The following is a 23,736-nucleotide window of genomic DNA, read 5'->3' on the forward strand; positions in this document are numbered from 1 at the left end:
ATGAGGGTTAAGTGACTTGCCAGGGTCACACAGCTAGTAAGTGTCAAGTGTCTGAGGCTGGATTTGAACTCGGTCTTGCTGGATCCAGGGCCGGTGCTTTATCCACTGCACCACCTAGCTGCCCCAATATAATTACATTTTGATCCTTCTGAATTTGATCCTTTTAATTACTCTGACCATCTTCATAAATATAGCTAATTTTGTGTTCTGAAACTTATGGCACAACCGCATCTATGGTAAGTCAACAACGCATATACATTTTTAGAAATGCATTTTTAAACTAAGTTTATAGTAGCAAATGCCATAATAAAATATGCAATCTTTTATACAAATATTTTTAACAAAATCTGAAAAAGAAAATATTTAATTAAAAAGAAACCATGATGGAGGGAACAAAATGCGTTTAGGTGTTAATAATGTCCTTTATTTCTCAGAAGTAATTAGGAATTAGAAGCCAGTTATCTATTCTGCATAGTAGCTCTTTAAAGGTAGTATACTGTTCAAGTCTCTCTTGCTTTTCAATCTGTGCCATGACTGGGAGAGAGAGGGAAAAAAAAGCATTCTTTACAATCTACATTTGCTTTATTATAATTCATTAACTTTCAATGAAAACAGGTAACATAATTTAAATTTTTCACCTGATTTAGTTCAACAATTAAAAAATAATGTTCTTTTTCATAACTCTTCATCTCAGTAGCTGTATCATTTCCCTTCTCCAATAGGGAAAAAAACCAAAGTAATACAAAAATGATAAACCCCATATCATTATGTAACTGGGAACTCAAGAGCACTATTCATAAAGGAAAAGCAACAATTTTTATATGGGGATCCTTCTAGGCTTACTCAAAATCAGGTATTTAGCAAGGGCTGAAGTTCTTTCTACTTTGTTTTGAGTTTAATCAGTAAACTTCATGATTAGTAGCATTATCTGTACAAAAAGCTATACATTGATAAAATCAATTAACTTTTTTTGACAAGTTAATCTTCATAAGCAAGTGTTTAAATACTGCCTCTAAGTGTACTTGTTTACCTCAACCTCAATGCCTCAACTAATGGCCAGTTTTTAGAAAGTGTGAACAAATTCATCATCATTCACTTAGGGGACAATTTTCCCAGGTCAGATAGTGTAGTTGGTAGTCAAGTCTTTCCAACTTGGTAGAAACTGCCAGGGCTTGCCCACCGCTTGGCACAGCCTTTGGATTACCTCCATTTCTCAATGAGTGAGTTATGAAGGACTTTTGAAAAGGCATATTTGCTTAGAAATGAAAGTAATATGTGTTTTGTAACCCCTCTCTAATACAGTATTTCATTGGATTCTCACAATATAGGCTGGGCAAGAAACAAAAGAAATTAATCTTGAAACAAAAAGACTGATAATAAAACATACTTCCCCCTCTCCTCTTGGTGGACAGATTATAGATTGAAGGGGTAGAATGAAGAATAAACTATCAGCATATGTGTTAATTTATTTTGTTTAACTCTACTTCTTTGCTAAAAAGAAAGGTTCCATAGTAGATCAAAGAGTATTACTGGGAAGTTATGGTGAAGTTTTAACAACCACAAAAAAGGATAAAACTTTTTTATAATGGAGGAACCCAAGGTCAGAAAAGTGAAATGATTTGCACATTTTCTAAGTTGTACAGGCATAACCTAAAGACTTTGGCTACCACATCCAGTGTTATTTCTATTACATCAGAAACAACGCTGCTAGACACATATTCTACTTTTGTTCTGCCTGGCAAATCAGGAAAAGCCAAATAAATCCCAGGCACTGCTTTTAACTCTTATAATGGCACTTTTAGTTACCTTAAAAACAATGTCCATTTTCTCCCTTATTTTTTTTTATGGCCCCTACAGGACTCTTACTGTTTAACTAGTTTACTCTTTGGACTCCCAGGACAATACTTTACCCATAATATAAACTTAGCAAATGTTTGTTGAATTTAAATGAAACTGCAACTTTTGTTTTGTGTGGTTTTTTTAATTCCCCCAATATACCACATTTTTATATTGTAGTATACATTTTTATATATTAAAATTATATTATGGTATATATTTTATAGAGATTTTTATATTATGACATTTTACACTATGACAGAAAAAGACTTCTGGCAAAAAGAAGTACTGTATTGGGCACACAAATATGGGGCAAAACAGAGTAAGTAAAAGCTGACTGTTCTACTTTTCCCTTCTTGTTCAGGGTGGCTCACACCCAAACAGGTAGAAGAGACACATTCCTTTTAAGTCAGACATCTACAGTAAAACTCTCAGAAACCAGTAGGAAGCATTCCACAGAATATTTCTAGCTCCTGAGAGGTTGCAGTGGATTTTTTCCTGAGTATAAATTACTGTGCAAATTTACATGGGCCCCACAATTTCCTTGGATTTCTCTATTTAATTCCAAGTAATAAATGTTTTTATTATATAAGAACCCGGGGTACACATTACTTTAAAAGATTATAAAAACATTAAACATTTTTTTCTCTTCCAAATCCTATTTGGCCACTGATCCTGGAACTCACCAAAACTTAAGAAAATACCTTCAATTCTGAAGCACTAATTTACCTTTAGAAATTCATCCTTGATCATGTCAAACTTCTGCTTTTCATGCACAGCTCTGGCTGTATTTGTTCCATCAAATGGTTCTGCAATGTTAGATGCACATAGTAAGAATTTGTTAAAACTATTTCTTATATAAAATTTTACTCTTTATATCTTTATGTATATGATATCCAGTGTGCAAAAATAAAGTAGAAAAGTCCAGGGGGAAGTTGGATTTACAAGGCCAAAGCTTAGGTGTGAAATAAAGACAGATTTAGCAATTATAAGCACTGATATGATAGTTGAAATTATGAGTGTGAAAGAGCAAACCTTTGTAAGTTAGGAGGGAGAAAGAAGGGGTAGCAAAATCTGATTGAAGGAGCAAGTAACTCCATAACAACTCTAAGCAGAGACTCAAAGGAAAAAATGACTTTCCATAACGACTACATGAATATTAAGAAGAAATAAAGTAAAAGATTAAAAAATGAAATAAAAAGCTCAAAAAAAGAAATGGAAGGAAAATAGTATGAAGAAAAAGTGGTAAATCTTGCCCAAGAAACAAAATCCCTGAAAACATGAAAAGACCAACTGGAAACCATTAATTCTGTGAGAGAGCAAGCAATATTAGAATAAAATTAAAAGACTAGAAAATAGAAAAACATGATCAAAGGAAAAAAGAGACTTAAATATTATATTTCAAGAAATAATAAATGAAAACTTTTCAGATCTATTAGAACCAAAGGGCAAAGTTAAGATAGAAAGAATCCAACTATCATCTCCTGAAAGGAATCTCAAAAAAAAGGTCTGAAGAATGTCATGGCCAAAATTCAGAGCTCTCAATATCAAAGAAAAAAGACTGTAAATAGCCATAAAGAGAGTTCAGAGACCAAGGAACCATAGATAGGTTCACACAGGACCTCACAGATGCTACTATAAAACAGGAGAATCTAGGATATAATATTCCAAAAGAGATAGAGGCTTAAAGTCAAAAACAATGTTCTCTGCAGAGCGGAATATAAGCCTACAGGAGGAAAAAAAAAAAGGACCTTTAATAGAATAGAGGACTTTCAAATATTTCTGATGTAAATATCATAACTAGGGGCAGCTAGGTAGGCACAGTGTTTGATAAAGCACTGGCCCTAGATTCAGGAGGACCTGAGTTCAAACTCAGCCTCAGGCATTTGACACTTACTAGCTGTGTGACCCTGGGCAAGTTACTTAACACTCAATCCCCCCCCCCCAACCCCAAGGAAAGTACCAGAACTCAGAAGGAACTTTAAAATACAAAAACACAAAATTCCAGAAAAACACAGAAAGGCAAACTGATTTGAACAAATGGGAAGAGCTACATAATGATGCAGTGTTAACATCCTAATAAAGAAAAAAAAATCCCTTTAGAATCTTTATCTTCAAAAGATATAAAAGAATTAAATAAGAAAAACAGAGGTTGTGGGGGTGAACTGGTTCAGTTCTGAAGAGGGGAGAGTAAAAGAAGAATATATACTTGGGTGGTAAGTAGGAAGAAGTGGGTGGAATTTTCTATTTCTCATTACTGGGGTGCCTGAGAAGGGTATATGAAAACATGGAAGAAAGGGAGAGTGGAAGTAATAAACCTCACTTTTATGTAAAATGGAAAAAGAGAGGGTTGAATATCCCCTTATTGGTGTAGAAATATATCAAATACAACAGAAAAATATGCAGAGATGGGGAAATGTCAATAAGAGGAAAATATGAAGAGAAAATAGCTGCAAGCAAGCAAATTTCCTGAGCCTGAAGGAGTGATCTGGGGGGAGAAGAGTAGAAAGAAATTCAAGAACCAGAATTCAAGGGCTTTTCTTAGTTTACCCTCTTAGACAACTGGGAAATGGCTGAACAAATTGTGATATATGAATATAATGTAATGCAGCATTATTGTTCCATAATAAATGATGAAAGAGAAAATTTCAGAGAATCTTAAATATAAGGAACTAACAGTGAAGTTAGAAACAGGAGAACAAGTAATACAAGAAAAGAAACAAGAAAAACAATTGTGAAAGATTTAAGAGCTCTAATCAAAGCCATGAAAAAACAAGTCTTCATAGGACTTATGAAGAGCCATGTTACCTACCTCCTGACAGAAATTATGGGCACAAGGTACAGAGACATACATTTTCAGATATGGCCAATATGTGGATTCTTTTGGCTTGACTATACTTATTAGTTAGAAGGTGTTCCCCCAACTGCTTCTCTCGGTTTTTAAATGAGAGAAAGGAGGAGTTGCCAGGGGGTTAGCAACAGTGATATGAAAAAGGAGGTGAGGGGTGAACACTGATAAATTTTTTTAATGAATAGTAGAGAACAGAATAAATTTCAGAAGGAAGCACAGACCAAAAGGACAATTTTAAAATTAAGATGTAGAATTTACATATACACATGTGCATATGTGTGTGTGTTGTATATATGCATGTATATATGTAGAGAGAGAGTGTGCAAGCAATATGCAAATCAATGGTTTCATATAGAATTCTCTTGTGCTTGGCTGTGTTTTGGGGATGTTCTTTGCTGGTATTTGGAATGAAAAATTAGGACAAAAAAACCCCACTGGATAGGGCAAATCATTGGTGGCTTGTCAGATTATAGTAAAGTGAAGGTTAAGATTATAGAGGGGCAAGGTGGTGAGGAAGTAGAGAAGGTTTAAATTACTCATTTGAAAAGTTTGCTGCTGAAGTAAAAGAGATAGTAACAAAAAGGCAGTAGGGTCACCTGAAAGTGTTTGTTTGTTTTGTTGTTTTGTTTTGCTGGTGGGGCAATGAGGGTTAAGTGACTTGCCCAGGGTCACACAGCTAGTAATGAACTCAGGTCCTCCTGACTCCAGGTGCAGTGCTTTATCCACTATACCACCTAGCTGCCTACTGAAAGTTTTTCCAGGATATGAAGTATCACTGAATGTTTGAAGTCAGAGGGTGAAAAGGGAGGGAGAAACTGAAGATACTAGAGACGGGATAATTAAGGGAACATGGTCCTAGGGCACAGGTAGAAATGTTAACCTCAGAAAGGTAGAAGGACATAATTTCTTTAGATAAGAGGATAACAGGAGAAATACAGAGACAGAGAGATTCTGAGGATAGATATAGAAGTTGACCCTGGGCCACCCTGATGTTTTCAATAAAATAGTAAGGTCATTTGATTAAAGGGAGGAAGGAAATGACAGAATTAGGGGTTGAGTAATACAAATTTAGAACAATCATTCTGCATAGAAGGGAACCAATCAAAGAGGACTGCTGGTCAGCAGTGAGTATGCATTTAACAAACAGGGTGAGGTTCAGACAGAAACAAGTCTGAAGCTTTTCTTTGAGATATAAAATAATGTACTTTAAACAAACTAATGGCCCTCAGGTCTAAAAGTTATGAGCTACAATAAGATTACTTTCCTGAAAAAAGTAGGATTTCCTTCCCAAAGGTGAGATAAATGGATGAGCATCAGTCTTGGTACTAAAAAGAGGCACAGCAACTATGTACAGGCTAATAAGAATAAGGGATAGGTTAGTGAAAGGAGATACATACTAAAAAGCTTAGCTCCATTTGCATTTTAATAACAAATAGAGATGTTTAGACTTAAAACTTCTAACACTCCTCAAAATATATTGCCCAGACTACAGATTACAAAATGCAGTTATGGGGAGAGAGGAGGAAGAGTAGAGAAAGGAGAGAGTGTCAAAAGGATAGGCCAACGATGAATTAGGCCCAAAAATTAATAAAAAGAGATCAGGTTGGATTGCATTTAGGAAACATGTAGTGTTTTCAATGATTCACAAGTTGCCTGATGCCACAAAAGTCAATCAATGTTCTCTTTATGATGCTTACATGACTGGAAACTACTGAATAAAAAGAATAATTCTTAACTTTAAGGTTTACAAAGTACAAAAATACTTGCAACATCATCATGAGGTAGGCACTCTTAAACCTATCTTATAAATAAAGAAATGGAGGCTCATGGAAGTTAAATAAGTTTTCCAGGGTCATAAAACTAGCACATAGTAGTGCCAGGACTCAAACCCCATTTTCTCCTAAACATGAGTTCAATACTTTGTTGCTTCTCAAAATTTCAAAGTCATGAAGTGGAAACAATCAAGGGCACATATCATCAGAAAAGCTGGTAGTCTGGTCATAAAGTAAAAGTGAATTAGCAACAGGGATAATGTGTTTAAAAGAGGCAGATGAAGACCTTTCAAATGTTGGAAGGAGTCCCTAAAAAGGACAAGAATCACACAGGATGATAAGACCTGGATGGCTTACAATTTGTAAGATGAGGTCATGGAATCATAGATGTACTGAAACACAATTTCTAAAAATTTTCCCTTCTGTTTACTTCTAACCTGTGTATTTCTCTAATAGTTACTAGTAGTTAAAATCTAACCCTATTTCTCTACTAGCAGAGACGCCACTTTAGTTATAAGTGGAGTGGGCAGCTATTCAGTGAGTTCATCTATTCCCATGGCTTCAGGTACTAGTCAATTGTGCCCAAGGCTTCCAAAGACCCATCTCCTTTCTTAATCTTTCATTTGCACTCCAGGCCAAAGGATATTTCACTTAGATGCCCTAGTGTCCTTTCAAACTCTTCTTTAGAATATACTAAAGTTCAGTGTAGAAATGGAATGTAGGCAAGTTGGTATAGGAACTCCTTGTGGTAAAGGAAAAGACTATAAACCACAGGGTCAGAGAACTATTAGGAATTTGGCAGAAATTTTGCCAAAAGAGAGCAACTGAGCATAGTGGTAAGTATCATAATGAATAAGACAGGGTACATCCCAGGAGTGCAGAAAATGCACTCTAGCTTAGATAATGTTACTATAAATCTTTGCTCAGATGCTTCCAGGAAGTTAACAGCTGGTATAAAGCTACAATAGTAATAAATAATAGATCTGAGAACAAAGTAATGAGCTAAAACAGTGACAGATGGATAAGGGAAATTTTTGTGTGACTTTCAGAGAGTGCAATATATTTGTGGTTTTGCCCCTGTCAGGTAGCAGCTAGCTATACCATGAAGACAGACAACCTAGGTTGTTTTCCCAGTGAAAGAAATTCAGATCTCCAGATTATTAAGGAGAATGATGTGTTCCTTTAAAAACATCCAAGTGCTTCAAAAGGAAAACAAGGAGGAAAGAATCCAAAGAGGCTGAAGGGAATCTAGAACTGTATCAGAAAGGTTAAGGGCAAAAGAAGAGGACACAGAGAAGGAAAGGCAGAATAGGAGCCAATGAAGCACTGGAAACAGTAATGCTTAGATTCTTTCTAGAAGAGAATCCAACCTTAAAGGAGAAGGCAAATTATTTTGTTTCAAGAAATGAGGATGGGAAGAGGGCAGATTCTTCAAACTATAACACAATGAGCTTGACTTTAACTCTTGACAAAATTCCATAATACATTATTAAAGGGATAGTTTATGAGCAATTAGAGAAAAAAAAATGATCACTACAAACCAACCCTCCATGGATTTATCAAAATAGCCTAACTTTATTTTTTTAAGACAGATTACCAGGCTGACATATTGTACAGAACCCTATAGTAGATCAGGGCTTCTTAAACTTTTTCTACTTGTGACCCCTTTTCACCCAAGAATTTTTTATGCAACCCTAGGTATACAGGTACATAAAACAGATATACATAACCTTTTACTGTTACCAAATTTTCCACAACCCTCACATTCACCTCTGGGACCCCATGTTGGGTTGCAACCCACAATTTAAGAAGCTTTGGAGTAGATAACAGATTTAGGAATCTGAAAAAAAGTGATAAAATCTGTGATTCTGGGATCTGGGAAAGATGGTAAAAGAAGATGGCATGGACTTCAAACAGAGATTATTATAGATAACATCAGAGCTGGATTTTATTGTTCTCACGGTAACCTTCTGCACAAGATGAATTAGGTTTATTTGGAAATAGTTAAATATATTCAAAGAGAACTAATTTATGACAATGACAATGACAATCTGGGAATAGGCTTGTAATAGAGTGCTCTAGGAACTTGACCCTGGATCTATGCAAGTCAATATTTTTATCAATTATGTGGATAAGGGCAGATGGCATACTTATCAAATTTACAGATGGGACAAAGCAGGAGGAAAATCACTAATACATTGTAGAAAAGACACAGGATCCAAAATGATACTGAAGGCTAGGATGGATCAAATCTATTAAGATGACATTTAATACAGATACATGTAAGCTCCTATACTTGTAACAAAATAATCAACTGCAAAGTCAATCTTCATTGTGCTCATAACTCACTAAAAACTTCAGGGTTTTTTTTTTCATGTCAGCTGTAGTCTAGACACAAGACCCTCATCCTATACTTTTGCAGTTGACTCTCCCATTACAACAAGATGACAAGCTAATGTAATTTTAGGCTTCACAAATACAGAGTTCAGAATGAGGAGGTTAAACCACATTTAGAATAAATATTATATTCAGTTCTGAGCACAATATTGTAAAAAACACTTTAACAAACTACAACAGATAAAATGGAAGATGATAAGGATGAAAAAAGACCCGCAGAAGCTGTTATGTGGAAGAGGGATCAGATCTGTTTTACTGGACTTTAGAAGGCAGACCTATGCAGGAACAATAAATGGAAATTGCAGAGATACTTCAGATTTACGTAAGAGAAAGCTTCCTAGTAAGAACTATCCAAAAACAAAACAAGCAGCCTCAAGTGGGATTCCTTATCACTAAGATCAATCAAGCAGAGGCTGGATGACCATTTGTCAGGCATACTGTACAGGGAAATTCCTATTCTGAGCATGCACTGAACTGGATGATGCCTGAGTTCTCTTTCTAACCCTAAGAATCAGTGAAGACAAGCAGTAAGATTGCAGTGGCTCCTCTGCTCTCACAGAAACAGGAAGTGGCAGAGAGACAAGAGGAAACAAGATAAAAACTCATAAAAGGCACACATTTTTTAATGCCAGCAAATCCCATTCTCTATGATGACAAGTACTTCTTCAGTGAAAGGAGAAAGTGCATGTATTACAATCAAGGATCAGAGTCCAGCTGACACTAGGGAACAATTGTAAAATGCCCTCTTCTGGTTCTGAGGTATAGGTACATGTTTTTGGCAGCAACTCTTCCCTCTCCAGGAAGCCATAGGAAAACAAGTCCATCGACTTACACTTGAAGGGGAGGAAGTTAGCAAGACTAACAGAGAGATGGACATGCACATACTGATATGTGTCAGTGGATAAGGCCCAACTCCAAATGAAATGCTATGTCAGCTCTAACATAAACAGTTCTTTGGGACCTGGTGAAGGAGGCATGCATTAGTACTCTCTTCACTTTATATATCTGTTTCTTTAATGGAAGCTGTTTTAATTACCCATATTTAAACATTCATTTAAGATTCTAGACAATGAAAAACTAATTTGTGCTCAAAACAGAACAAGGATAATGATATCTATTTAATCCAAGTGCATGACAAAAAATATTACAAAAAAATACTGCATTGAAATAGTAAGTAGAGAAAATTTTCCACAACAATCTCCAAGTCTATTTGAACTTTTATCCTACAAATATACAGGATGATATATTGAAGGATATACTTCTAACTCTGTCCTCAGAGGTGTGGACTGAATTGTTTTAAGTTCTTCTGGTACTTGCTTTTATGTATTTTTGTTACACAGACTGACTCTATAAGTGTATATAATACCACAATTCCAGTATAGCACTAGTCTATTTTAATGACCATCATAAATACAATTTTTATTTTAAAAAAACCTAAATAAATGTGACATTATACATTCCAGGGTTATGTTCTAAATGGAAACAAATATCATAGTCACATAAACATATCAATAATCATTTCAAACAGTGCTCTTGCCACAGCTTAGAAAGACTATTTAGAAGAAACTTATTTTGTGCTGTAGTATTTTTTAAGGGGAAAATATAGTTTGCCATAAAAGATCAAATTTCATCAAGTTTGATACTTTAACAGCAACCAATATTTAAGAAATAAAATGTATGCTTATTTTGTATTTTAACTATCTCAGTTTAAAAACCCATAGCAAAATGTTTACTATTATCTAAAAACATTTATTAAGCAACCACTGGACAACCATAGCAGTATATACCAGGTGTCACTTCCTAAATTATTTTCATTTAGAGTAACTTTTATACAGATGTTTTTGTGATTATTCAATTATTTTAACAAATCTAGCCTAAATGCTTACTACATCTAGCTGCCATAAATTAATGACAAAATACTGAAATTTTAGAAAGAAACACTTGCCTATCATTCGGAGGCACCTAAAAAACATCATGGAGGTGAATAAATGCTTGGCCAGGTGGACAGGCAGGTGGTACAGGGAGTTCCTCAGAGCATCCAGCCTAAACCTCTCACACAATCCAGGGTGTTATCTTTGCCCTGGAAACCAAAGAAGCAGGCACTTGCAGCTACTTCCTCAGCATTACCTGAATTCTCAGCTTTATTCTAGAAACTTTAAATAGTTCTGCTTAACTGGGGACAAGGCCAGGAAAGAAGCCAATGCTATATAGTTCCCACAAAGCATGGGGTAAAGGCTTAGTTACCAGATCCCAAATGAGTATTTTATCTCCTAATCTATCTTGGTAAAAAGTTAAGGCAAGCAAAATTACACCATACATTTTACTTAAATTCCAACATTTAAAACATGCATATTCCTCATTATTTATTTTACATTGCTTATTCCAATTAAAGAGTTGATAAAATTGATTTCTATATATATATATATATATATATCTTTAATTACAAAAAATACTGAGACATAGAAACTAGCATGTGTATAGACAACTGACCTTTTAAATATATGAGTGCATGAAAGATTTATTACTATCTGACTGTAGAGACTGCAAAGTTTGAGAATATTTAAAACTTTGTTGAGAGGTACTAGAGTAAAGAGAAGTTAAGTCTTTAAACCCACTAAACCTTTAATCCTGTTTTCCCATCTGTAAAATGAAGATAATTGTAGCCCTTACCTCACAAGAATGTTATAATAACCAAATGTGAAAATGTACGTAATTCCCTTTATAAACCTCAAAGTAATATATATGTATCTATAATAATTGCTATTGTCACTGTTATCAAATGACTTACCTGGAGTCACTTGGCTATTATGTGCCAGAGACAAATTAAACCTTCCTTATTCAAGGCCTGAACTTTATCCACTGTCGTGACATCTCTAATTATCTTTTTTTTTTGGCAGGGCAATGAGGGTTAAGTGACTTGCCCAGGGTCACACAGCTAGTAAGTATGAAGTGTCTGAGGCCGAATTTGAACTCAGGTCCTCCTGGCTCCAGGGCCAGTGCTCTATCCACTGCGCCACATAGCTGCCCCTCTAATTATCTTTTAAATACTGTCTCTTATATTGTTTTAAAATTACTTTCTATTCTCAAAAGCATTTGAAAAACATTTGACTTTATTTAAATTATTTGAGGACAAAACATTCAAGTTAGCTTTAAATAAAGAGCAATTCTACAGTGAGCTAATGCTCATTACTTTAGGCATGCTATTAACCACATAGCCCCAAACCATACATGATTACATGGAGAATATAAACAGCTTATACTTAGGTAGCACTTTTACAGAGCAGCACACATGATCCTTACAACATCCCTATAAGGAAGAGGTTGTATAAGTAATATTAGCCCCATTTTAAAGACTGTAGGATCATAGATTTCAGGGTTCATCTATTACGTCCTATTTCACAGATGAGGAAACTAAGGCTCAGAGAATGTGACTCATTCCAAGTTACACTGAAAGTGAGCAGTATACGGGGCAGCTAGGTGGCGCAGTGGATAAAGCACGAGCCCTGGATTCAGGAAGACCTGAGTTCAAATCCAGTCTCAGACACTTGACACCTACTAGCTGTGTGACCTTGGGCAAGTCACTTAACCCTCACTGCTCTGCCCAAAAAAAGAGAGAGAGAGAGAGAGAGAGAGAGAGAGAGAGAGAGTGAGTAAGCATAATCGAACAGTAGAGCTGGAATTAAACCAAGGTCGTCTTCATCTAGAACCAGTATCGTTCTCACTATTATCATGCTTCCTCGCTATCAAACTCCCTTTTAACTCAAAAAGGTAACTTGATATCAACAAAACTACAAAGACAGAGTATGACTCTCCAGTATTTTAAATAACAACTGATAAGCTTCTTACAAAATCTGAAATTGTAACAACTGATGATGATCTGATTTACCCAAGAGATCTTGAATATTTTACACATAAAATCAAGTAAAACATTCATATATTTTTATATCTAAATAGCCTAAAAAGTTACAGGAAAGATATTAAAGTATATGCACTTTTTAAACTTTTTATCCATAGTAGGTATGACTGACCAAGAACTACTCTAAACTGCTCCAAAATGTGAAAGACTAAAGAGTAAGTGAAAATTGCATCATTTTCCCCAACTAAAGCAAATCATCTCTGACTACTTCTTCACAGTTACATGACTCTGGGCAATTCATTTAACTTCTCAATGACCCAGGCTAATCTCAGAAACTACATCTGCAGAGTAGATTCCAATCTTCATTTGTATAGGGAGTTTCCTTACCATGAGAGCTCCCTATATTTTTGAAATCAGAGGTTCAAACCTTCCCCCCCAAAAAAATATAAACTTAGAAATAATTTCATTGTAAAATATTGTATATCCTCAGGTAGCCCTGAAAGAGAAGGAGAAAAGGCCCTAAAATATGTAATCCATCACAAATAAATGTAATCACAAACTAAATTATTGAACCAATTCATGCAGTAATACTAAAGAATGGTAAATAATTCTAAGAGTGGGTAAAAAATTACCTTCTAGGGGGCAGCTAGGTGGCGCAGTGGATAAAGCACCGGCCTTGGATTCAGGAAGACCTGAGTTCAAATCCGGCCTCAGACACTTGACACTTACTAGCTGTGTGACCCTGGGCAGGTCACTTAACTCCCATTGCCCCGCAAAAAAAAAAAAAAAATTTACCTTCTACACAGATGAATTTATTTCTCCATTCAACACCATCAGGTCTTGGAAGGGCTTTGGCTTCACGAACTGAAATCATTTTGTTATTCCAGCTAAAAAAAGAAAAGATAACTTTTGTTAATCAAGTGAAATGTTTTTTCAAGTAGGTTCTCTTCCTCACACCTGATGCCTTATGACACAGAACTGACTCTAGGCTCTCCAAGGCTATGCCAGCAAAGTAGAAGTTCTAACAGTTTCTACCATGTTGGGAAGGCTTGAAGTGTAGTTCCAGTAAAAAAACTATGATTCCTTTCCAAGGACCAAGCCTAGCCTAAGTAGCAAAGCTAATCAACAGGAGGTTGGTAATCTGACGATGAGTTCTTTGGTCATGGCAACCCATGGAAAAATGAAAAGAAGAAAATGACTATCAGTCCCATGTGGTACTATTTCTGTTTCTGCAATGAGAATGGCAAGAAAGGCAGAAAAGGGTACTAAAATTTACATAGGATTTAGGCCATTTTTAAACAATAAATTAACTCTTGTTACTTTAAATGTGAGATCCCTGTCCAAAACTGAAGCGTAACAATCTTGACATTTTTGTTATAAATGAAACCAGAAGACAAAAAAAGGTAGCTTTAATGGAAGGATGCCTCCTTAGAGAGAGAAAGGAATTTTCAGCATGATTTTTACTATGGATGTATTAAAAAAATAAAAAATAAAAAAAATATCTGATCAACTCATCTTGGGGCATTTTAAGCATTTGCAAAAGACAACCCATAGTAACTGTAGTTTATAAGATTACATTTATTTCACAGATAAGAAGAGAGAATTTCTATTTTAAAAATGCAAAAACGTCCCTGCAAATCAATGTACATACACATTAATACTTGGTGACTTCAATGCAAAGATAGGCACAGCAGAGAATAGTGATAAATAAGTTAGAAAAATGGTTCAGTAGTAAGGAGTGAGGACAAAGGCTTGTAGAAGCCTCAGTCCTATATATCATGAATATTTCTTTTTCTTTTTTTTTGTGTTTTTTTTTGTTTTGGTTTTGGTGAGGCAATTGGGGTTAAGTGACTTGCCCAGGGTCACACAGCTATTAAGTGTTAAGTGTCTGACGCCGGATTTGAACTCAGGTACTCCTGACTCCAGGGCCGGTGCTCTATCCACTGCGCCACCTAGCTGCCCCCCATGAATATTTTCTTAAAGAAGATCGATGAGAGGCACTGGACCTAGTGAATACCAAATGACATCACTAAATATGAGAATATTTTAAAATACAGGAAACAACTTACGGAAGTGAGTCGTTTTGAATTAGCTGTATATGTACAATCAAACTCATTAGGGCAAAGATGAACATTTTCCAAATTAGAAAAAACAACAAAGATATGGCATATCACACTAAGGCAACTACAATCTGACCTACTTAACTGAGTTACTAGGGATGGGATTAGGGGCTGGACTTATGATTTCACTGCTATAGCAAACTCCTAATGAGAAGACATTATAACAAAGGTAGGTCAGAACCATTCATGCAACTTCTAATCATAGAGAGCTGTCTAGAGCACTGAGAAGTTAAATGACTTGCTCAGTGTCAAACACCCAGTATTTATCAGAGGTAGAACTTGAATCATGGTTTCTTTCTGGCTCCAAGTTCATCTCTCCAACCATTATAGCACATTAATTTAAACAAGCTGTCAGGATACAAGAACCAAGATGGTGAAGTAAAGACAGCAACCCAACTGAAATCTTCCAACATTTTCCTCCAAACAACTTTTTAAAACTAGTCAAATTAAATTCTGCAGTGTCAGAATCAACAAAAGGTCAGAGTGAGTTATTTTTCCAGCCTGAAACAACTTGGGAGGTCAGCAGGAGAGGTCTGTGACACCAGGGTGAGAGCCTAGTCCAAGCTCTGCAATAGCAACATAAGGATTGGCCCTGGTAACAGCCACAATAGCAGCTCCAACAGTAGAGGCAGCAAGCAGCTTCAGGAACTCTTAGCCAAAAGAAGGTAAAGGGGTTGGACAACTGGTAAGAAAGAAATTACAGGAGACCCACTGCTGACACTGGATGCAGCTGGAATTGATTGGCAACTCTACTTTCTGGGTCAAAGTTTCAGGGTAGAGAAGTGCACTTGTGGTCAATCACAAAGGAGCAGGAACCCTGATTATAGTTCCAAGACAAAGAGGAGTGCTAGCACTTATGGCTGCAGGGAAGCAGGGGCCATTCCTCAGTAAAGACCAGAGTGCAGTGACCACACCCCTCCCCAAATCACACCACACCAGAAGGACTGAAAATTTTGCAAATTCCCAAAACTAGTTCTGAAAATAGCAGCATGAAAAAGCCTGAAGCTTGGTGCCTCCCCACCCACCCCCAGGTAGGCCAAGAACAACTTGAAGATAAAGCTGAAAGTCAAGAAATAGGATAGGAAAATGAGCAAATAACAAAAAAAAGAACTCAACCATAAAAAGCTACTATGATGGCAGGGAAGACCAAAGATATAAACTCAGAAAAAGACAACAATGTGAAAACAACTATAACCAAAGCCTGACAGAAAAATACTAATTGGACCAAAGCCTAAAAGTAAAAGAAAAGTGATAGAGGAAAAATTGGAAAAGAAATGAGTGACACAAGAAAATTATGAAAAGAGAATTAACAGCTTGGTAAAAGAGGAACAAAAAATACTGAAGAAAATAACACCTTAAAAAAACAGAACTGGCCTAATGATAAAAGCAGCACAAAAATTCACTAAAGAAAAGAATTCCTTAAAAAGCTGAACTGACCAAATGGGAAAAGCCCACCGAAGAAAATAATTCCTTGAAAATTAGAATTGGGCAAGTGGAAGCCAATGACTCCATCAGACATCAAGAAACAATAAGTTCACTTCTTTTAAGGTATGTCAAGGAAATGAAAATTAGACAAAATTCAAAGCTGTTTTATAAAGCACTCATTTCTAAACCAATTATACAAAAAACATTTTCAGAACAAATTTATGACATTCAATTATATAACAGCCAGTAAATATAAAAGTCTATGACTTACTCAAATTCTGTGGCATAATATTTGAGGAAGCCCAACAACAGGTCCCCGAGAGCTGACCTATTCTTTGAGAGGTAAGGAGGAATGGTATGTGGAGCATGATGTACAAGATGCAGCTGCATAGAAGGATTAAAGGATTCCTGTCAAAATGAAAAGGAAAAAATGTATAGCAATTTTTAAAACACACAATTCATGTACTTCATATAATCAGATTTAAAATATTTTGGAGAAAACACAGGTGATATTTTATCTTAAGTATCTTATCTATGATCCCTCCTTTGCCACAAACAACAGAGAATTTGGGGATTTGAGAAGGCAGATTTCCAATTCAGTTTTTCACCAAGGTTTTGGTGGGTTTTAGTACAGTCCAGGAAGTAACTAAAAAAACCAATGTTCTAATTCTTGGTTTGGGAAACTCTTTAAAAGAGTTATAAACTGAAAGGTAGAAACCATATTATAAAAGGAACTACTAACACTGAGGGGTCTTTACCACTTTATATGGATAAGACTTCATTCACATGCAGCTGAGGTTTACATAAAACATGTTTTATTTATGGTAAAGGTGAAAAAAATGTGCTGTATTTGTTTTGAAATGTTTTATACATGCTATTCAAGCCATCTAAAACAAATTGTGTCCAGAATTCCTTAATGAACTTTAGATTCCCTGGTATTCCAGATCATACTTTGAGAAATAAGTATAGGGTTCTTTACAGTACTCATAGAAATATTCTTCTTTTCTCACCAGGGTAAGACTAAAATAAGTGAAGATAGCAGCAACTAAAATTCCCAAATTCTCCCTAGTAGATCATCAGTAAGTTGGAGATAAAAAATATCAATTCAAAACATTAATTACTAAATAAAGGCAAAGTAAGCACATTTAAAATGAAATCTGAAATTCTAAAATGAAATGATAAAGGTAAGTATAGCTAGTTTGATGTCACATACAAAAAAGGACCTCCAAAACCATTAATACTGAAAATTAAGGTACAATGAAGCACCCATCTATCACCAACCTTATATTATCCATCTCTTAATCATGTTTGTTCTAATTTTTTCTCTCCTGAAGATCATAACAGAGAAGATAGGAACAAAGTAGGAATAGAGAAGTATAGCTTTCTTTTTATCTTCTGTTGCACATAGTAGGCATATCCCTTTCTTGGTTTTTTGTCCTCTAAGCCAGGGCTTCTTAAACTTTTTCCACTCGGCAACCCCTTTTCGCCTAAGAAATTTTTATATGACCCCAGGTATGTAGGGATATGAAACAGGTATACACAACCTTTTATTGTTGCCAGATTTTTCATGACCCTCACATTCAGTTACGTGACCCCACATGTGGTTGTGAACCACAGTTTAAGAAGCTAGGCTCTAAACATAAGCGATTTTTATCTTTAAGGATTTAAAAAAATAAACCCCACCTAATTCTGGGCTTTTGTTTTCCTCTTTTCACAGGACTATGTGACTTTTTTGGAGTAATTCTATGCCTACTCCCAAACTATCTAGTATCTAACTTAATGCATGTATGATGTATGTGCATATATGTGCATATATTCATACATAAACACATGTGTGTATATGTATACTTATTAGCATATTTAGGCTATTTATATTTTTATGGACTTGTCTTGCCATTAGAATGTAAGCTCATTCTGAGTAAGAATTGTTTCATTCTTTATACCTGTATCTCCAAAGCCTAACACAGAAGACAAGTGGAAGGCACTTAATGCTTTCCCCATCTGCTTTCTTTAACACTATTTCTACCTCTTTAATAAATATGTTTGACATGTCGTGTTAGGATCCTAGTATGGTGGTACACCTATATTTGATGGAGAAACATATTTTGTTTTAAATGGTTTTTTTGTGGTTTTTGTTTTAAGTGATTTAAGTGGTTTGTGAAATTTCTTTTCATTTTTCTAATGTTTGTAATCCATCCTTTCCATTTTTATACTTGAATACCCTTGGGATGGCTTTGCTTAGATGGCTATCTTGCCACACTTTCTCTAAACTAGTTTTACTATCCACTGCTTCTCTTTGCATGATGAGACAATACTGCTCATAATTATCTATCATTCCTCTTCATAAGATTAAACAAACAAGTTTATATTCTATACTATTTCCTTTAGAAGCCACCTGTCTCCATTTGGTAAATAAGTGAGACATTTCTTGAATAAAGTACCTTCTGGATTTTCAGTCTCCTTGTTGTCACAATTTACACTAGTTAAACTTCTAGATTAAATTATTTTATAGTTGGTGTCATTTCTGTTGTACATTTTGCATTTTTAATTTTCAATTACTTATTTAAATAATTCAGGATCAACTCACTGCATGTGGTAGCTTTTTCTCATTCTTGTTCTTTTACTTATTTTGATCTTAGCTATAAGTTGATAAATTGTACATAGACTGCTGATTCAGGGATAATGCTCACTTACATCAATAACAAGTCTTTCCTTTCCACTAAGATATAATCTATTTTTTACAATATCATTTGGTACCTGCCATATCCAGTACCTACTAATTATTTTTTCAAAGAAAGTATCCATAATTTGAAAGGTGAAGCTTCTGTGTAAACTCCTTTCTTCTTGAACCATATTTTCCCATGTTTTCCCCCATTCTCAAATTTTTCCAACCTTTAAGTAAACAAACACCAGAGTATATGTTGATCTGACTTAGACGATCTTTACCACCTTATTGAGTACTGGGCTGTACCTTCATTCATTCTTTTCAGCTAACTGGTCAAGGTAGGGGAGTCTTTGCTCCCTGTTGTCAGTTCCAGGTTCTTTCTCTTCCTTTGAGGTTCATGTATATTCATATCTGTCACAATTAAAAGCCTGGTAGCTGTTATCTACAGACAACCAGCCCCCAAGTTACTCCCCCTTCCTTCCTCCATGAGTTCAACTCCTGGCTCACAATTTTTCTCTTTCCCAGTGTTTCCCCTGATACTAGAGGACTTCAAGACAGATACTGATTCTCCCTCAACATTCTAACCAAATCAATCCCTCAAAACCTACTCACTTCCCATGAGTACTCCACCTCACCTTAACCACACACAAAGATGGTCATACCCTCGATCTTGCCAATATCCACAAATGTATGGCTCCACATTCAGGAATTCCAAAATCCCCTTCTATGACCATAACCTATTGACCTACAAACAACTCTCAATTCTCTAAGAGCATATTCCCTGCACTAACCACTCTCCTGTTTCTTCCATCTTGACTGGTAGATGAACCAATTCATCTCTACAGCATCCTCTCTTGAATCCCTAGGCCCCTTTTCATTTTGCTGATTATACTCAGCCAAGCCACAGTCTTAGATCATTCCCATTACTTACTGCCTTCACTCCTCTACATCTGCTGCTGAACATAAACAAAATCATATAACCATTTCTGCTATGACGTGATCCTTTAATATCTCCCCCATGAACTCACTATCCCACTCTCTCCACAATGGCTCTTCCAAATATTTTCATTCTTCCTCAAACTTCTCATGGATTCCCTTCTCCTTACTCTCAGATAAGAACCTTGCCTCATATGTAACAGACAAAATAGAAGCCATTCATCATGAACTCTTTCTTCTCCCCTCTTCCTCATCTCTCATTTCTTAGATGCCTTCTGCCACTATCTCATGTTTCATTCCTATCTCACATGATGAAGTGGCTTTAACCCTAGCCAAGACTAACCCCTCTCTCCAATTGCTAGTACCTTGCCATCATAACTACAATATTTATTTTGTGTGGGTGTATACATACATATACATACCTTCTCCCCTAATACAATATAAGCTCCTTGAGTGTAAGGATTCTTCCCATTTTGTACTTGTATCTCAAATTCCTAGCAGAGGGCCTGGCACATAATACACATTTAATAAAAGCTTATTGAGTAACTGATTGATAGGTGTTTTATTTCCATCTCTCTTCCAGTTTATAATCCTGACATATGGTAGTGCTTTGGTATACATATATCTAAAATTATAACTCTCTTTTCCAAATGACATTTGAATTTATAGGATAGCTTGTCCACACCTGTTATCCACCATAATAGATTTATCTGAGCATTCTTCTACCATCTCCATTTTCCATTTAAAGCTTTTTGATGAGACAGGCAAGTTTCTCTGTAAACATTCTTCACAATACCTATGAAATGCACTCTGTCTCAGGACGTCATTCTAGTATCCTATGCTATAATTCAAATACCATTTTCAATTACTCTTTATGTCTCATCTCTTCATTTTTAATTTCTTCCTTTCTTTTCCAAAGTTCCAACTTTTACTTGAAAACCAAGTGGCAAAAAACACAACCTTTGTTTCAAAGTTCTTCATTTTCCCACATTAAATGGTGATATTACTATAGATGCCTTCCAGGTTTTTTTTCCCCCCTGAAGATTCAATTCAGTTCATCATAATATATTTTTCAAAGGGTAGTGGTTGTGAGCTCTCTATTATATGTAGGATGCATGCTTGAGGAAAATAACATACCTCTTGATTGGCCATGTCAGATCTACAAACGGATGCTTCTACACTTCTCGGCAAGAAATCGTTACCAATTATGACTACTCTCATTTCTGGAAACATTAACAATATTCTTGCACCTGCACATAACTGTAGAGTCTCCTTACTGCTCTGTGATAGATGTAATTCTGGCTTCTTAGAAAACTGGTTCACCCTCCAGTTGAAGAGTCTCATTCATATCTAGGAATTCAGGATTTCTTTTCATCCTCTGAGCTTCAACTAATGGTACAGTGAAAAGAATATTGAGCTTGGAATCAAGAGGCTCTAGGTTCAAATCTCAGTTCTACTTATTTATCACCTTGGGCAACTTCACTTCTCTGGGCCTCAGTTCCCCCATATGGAAAATGAGAGGACTACATCCTATGATTACAAGTCCTCTTTGTCTATATGATCCTACAATTCTTTCTTCTAGGTGTCACATTCTTCTGACTTCAATACTCTTGGCAAAGGTTTTAAATCCCCTTTTTCTCAGAATTTCTTTTTTCTTCCTGCCTTCTTTCAGACTTTTTGTTTCTATTGCTCCACTGTCCTTCACATCTGTGTATCTGAATTCCCACGAATCTGTATATTTGAATCCCCAAACTTTTATTCTCTGTGTCATTCCTTTCGTGAGGTTTACCATGATGGATTCAAGTTTTTCTGCTCTGTCAATTATTTCTGAGGTGCAGGCCATAAATTCTGTTTTCACAATTCTTACTTTTCTCTTAAAACGTTCATGAACACATGGTTTGTGATAGGAGTTTGACACCTCTGTCTTTAACCATCTGAAACAACTGAAATTCTGAAGTTGCTTTATCTCTTATGCATAATTCTTATTTTGGAGAAGTATGAGAAGTGGGGATCAGAGAAAATGTCTAGTCTTCCTCCATTTTGTTGGTCATGTGGCCAGGAAGACCTGGCTTCTTTCACAGACTATGCTTCCATCTTCTTCAACCTCTAAAAAACACTGCTTAAATCACTTTACTATCCTTAAGCAAGATTGCTTTGCACAAACATACCTGGGAATTGTCTTCATCAGGAAGACAAACCATACTATGAACTCAAAAGCCCAATGTGTTAGTGAAACGATTTGCTCAATAATTCTTGAACATCAAGTATATTATAGTCTTTTTTTGTGGTTCCCCTTGAAAACTTCAACGCTAAATGATATAGAAAGCTGCCTGACTGCTATGACACTTGGCTCCTAGTTAAATACACTAGCAACTTAAAAAGGTTTCTACATATATATGTGTGTGTGTGTGTGTATACACAGTAAGGTATATGGTGTCTCTTTAGTTATAAACTTGTATTATTATCTTAAAACTGATTTTATTACTATATAACTACAGCCTTCTAAAATGTATTTACTTTCTTCTATTTTCTATCAGCATAAACAGCTTTACAAAATGCACCTTAATACTTGTACTTTTGTACTTGCAACCACTATACTTATATCCTCCTCTCCCCTCCCCCCCAAAATAAATAAATAAAAGGAAAAAGCTTTCTGGCAGGTCCCTCCATTTCTGTAAAAATCAAACATCATATCCTAAAAGCCTAATATTTGGGGAACTCAATACCTTCTATCCTAAATTAAATATAACAAGTTTTATAATAAAGTCTAAGTTACTGTTTTTAAAAAAGGGTATGTTTTTTTAAAAAGTTTAAGTATAGAGAGGACCAGATTAATCTATCTAGGAGATGAAGGCCATTACTAATTCAATGATGCTTTTTCACGACACTTTTCAAAAAATTACTTTAAGTTATGCTTTGTATAAAAATTGATCATTACTATATATAATGTTTGTACCATAAAATATATCCTTTAATCACGAAAGCTATTAAAAAGCTTACTTGTCAGGGATCTTTTTCAATTACTTAAAATGTGTTTCATTAATTTTCTTAAAATGACCTTAAACATTAAAAAACTCAAAAATTCATACTTTAAAGGCACAATCAAATCAACTGTATCACTTAGGTCGGTCTGAGTTTTTAATTAGGGCAATACATTTATTGAATTCATTTTATTAGTATTTGCAAACTAAAAGTTTCCACAACAAAGCTTATAATATTTAAAATACTTTTGTCAGTACATCAGTCAATAAGAATTAAGAGCTTCCAATATGCCAGGTACTTTGGAAAATGCTGAGGATACATAGAAAGGCAAAGACCATCTCTGCCCTCAAGGAATTCACATTCCAATGTGGAAGACAATAACTATGGAAATAGAACAGAGAAGGCAAGAGACAGGATATGGAGGGGTCAATATTCAAGGAACTATAAGTAGAACAGTGTAAGTAGCTGAATTGTAGAGTGAATGGAGGGGAAATAAGATGCAGGAAGGCTGGCAAAGAAGGCAAGGTTGTAAAGAGCTTTAAATGCCAAAGAGGACTCAATATCCAATCCTGGAGTTAATAAGGAACTACTAGACTGGGGAGAAGGGGGAAAGAGTGATATGTCCAGCTCTATGCTTTAGAAAAGCATTTTGGCAACCAAATGGAAAGACAAAAGAGACATAAGGCAGGGAGACCAATTAGAAGGAAACTGTGATAGTCCAGGTAAGAGATGAGTAAAGTCTAAACCAGGATTGTGGTGATGAGAGGAGAAAAGGGAATATATATGAGAATTGTTATGATTTCAGAAATCGGATGTATGTATTAAATTTAAAGTGATGATCTGAGGATGACACCAAGGTTGTAATCCCATACAACTGGGAAGATGGTGGTACCCTC

The 23,736-nt window shown here is 35.5% G+C and overlaps 1 protein-coding gene across 3 annotated transcripts in view; it reads right to left on the reverse strand.

Annotated features, from left to right (window-relative positions):
* Positions 1–402: 402 nt before the first annotated feature.
* The window catches only part of TENT2 (terminal nucleotidyltransferase 2), a 71,602-nt gene continuing 48,268 nt past the window's right edge, over positions 403–23,736 (reverse strand). For all 3 annotated transcript variants that reach the window (XM_043976560.1, XM_043976559.1, XM_043976558.1), the window contains 4 exons: positions 16,529–16,665; positions 13,508–13,599; positions 2,566–2,645; positions 403–534 (listed from right to left, as the gene is read on the reverse strand). In XM_043976560.1, the coding sequence (XP_043832495.1) occupies positions 463–534; positions 2,566–2,645; positions 13,508–13,599; positions 16,529–16,665 (381 nt within the window). In that variant the 3' untranslated portion in view covers positions 403–462. The remainder of the gene's footprint in view (positions 535–2,565; positions 2,646–13,507; positions 13,600–16,528; positions 16,666–23,736) is intronic.

The sequence above is a fragment of the Dromiciops gliroides genome, chromosome 1 (assembly GCF_019393635.1).
Source record: "Dromiciops gliroides isolate mDroGli1 chromosome 1, mDroGli1.pri, whole genome shotgun sequence".
Classification (NCBI taxonomy): Eukaryota; Metazoa; Chordata; class Mammalia; order Microbiotheria; family Microbiotheriidae; genus Dromiciops; species Dromiciops gliroides.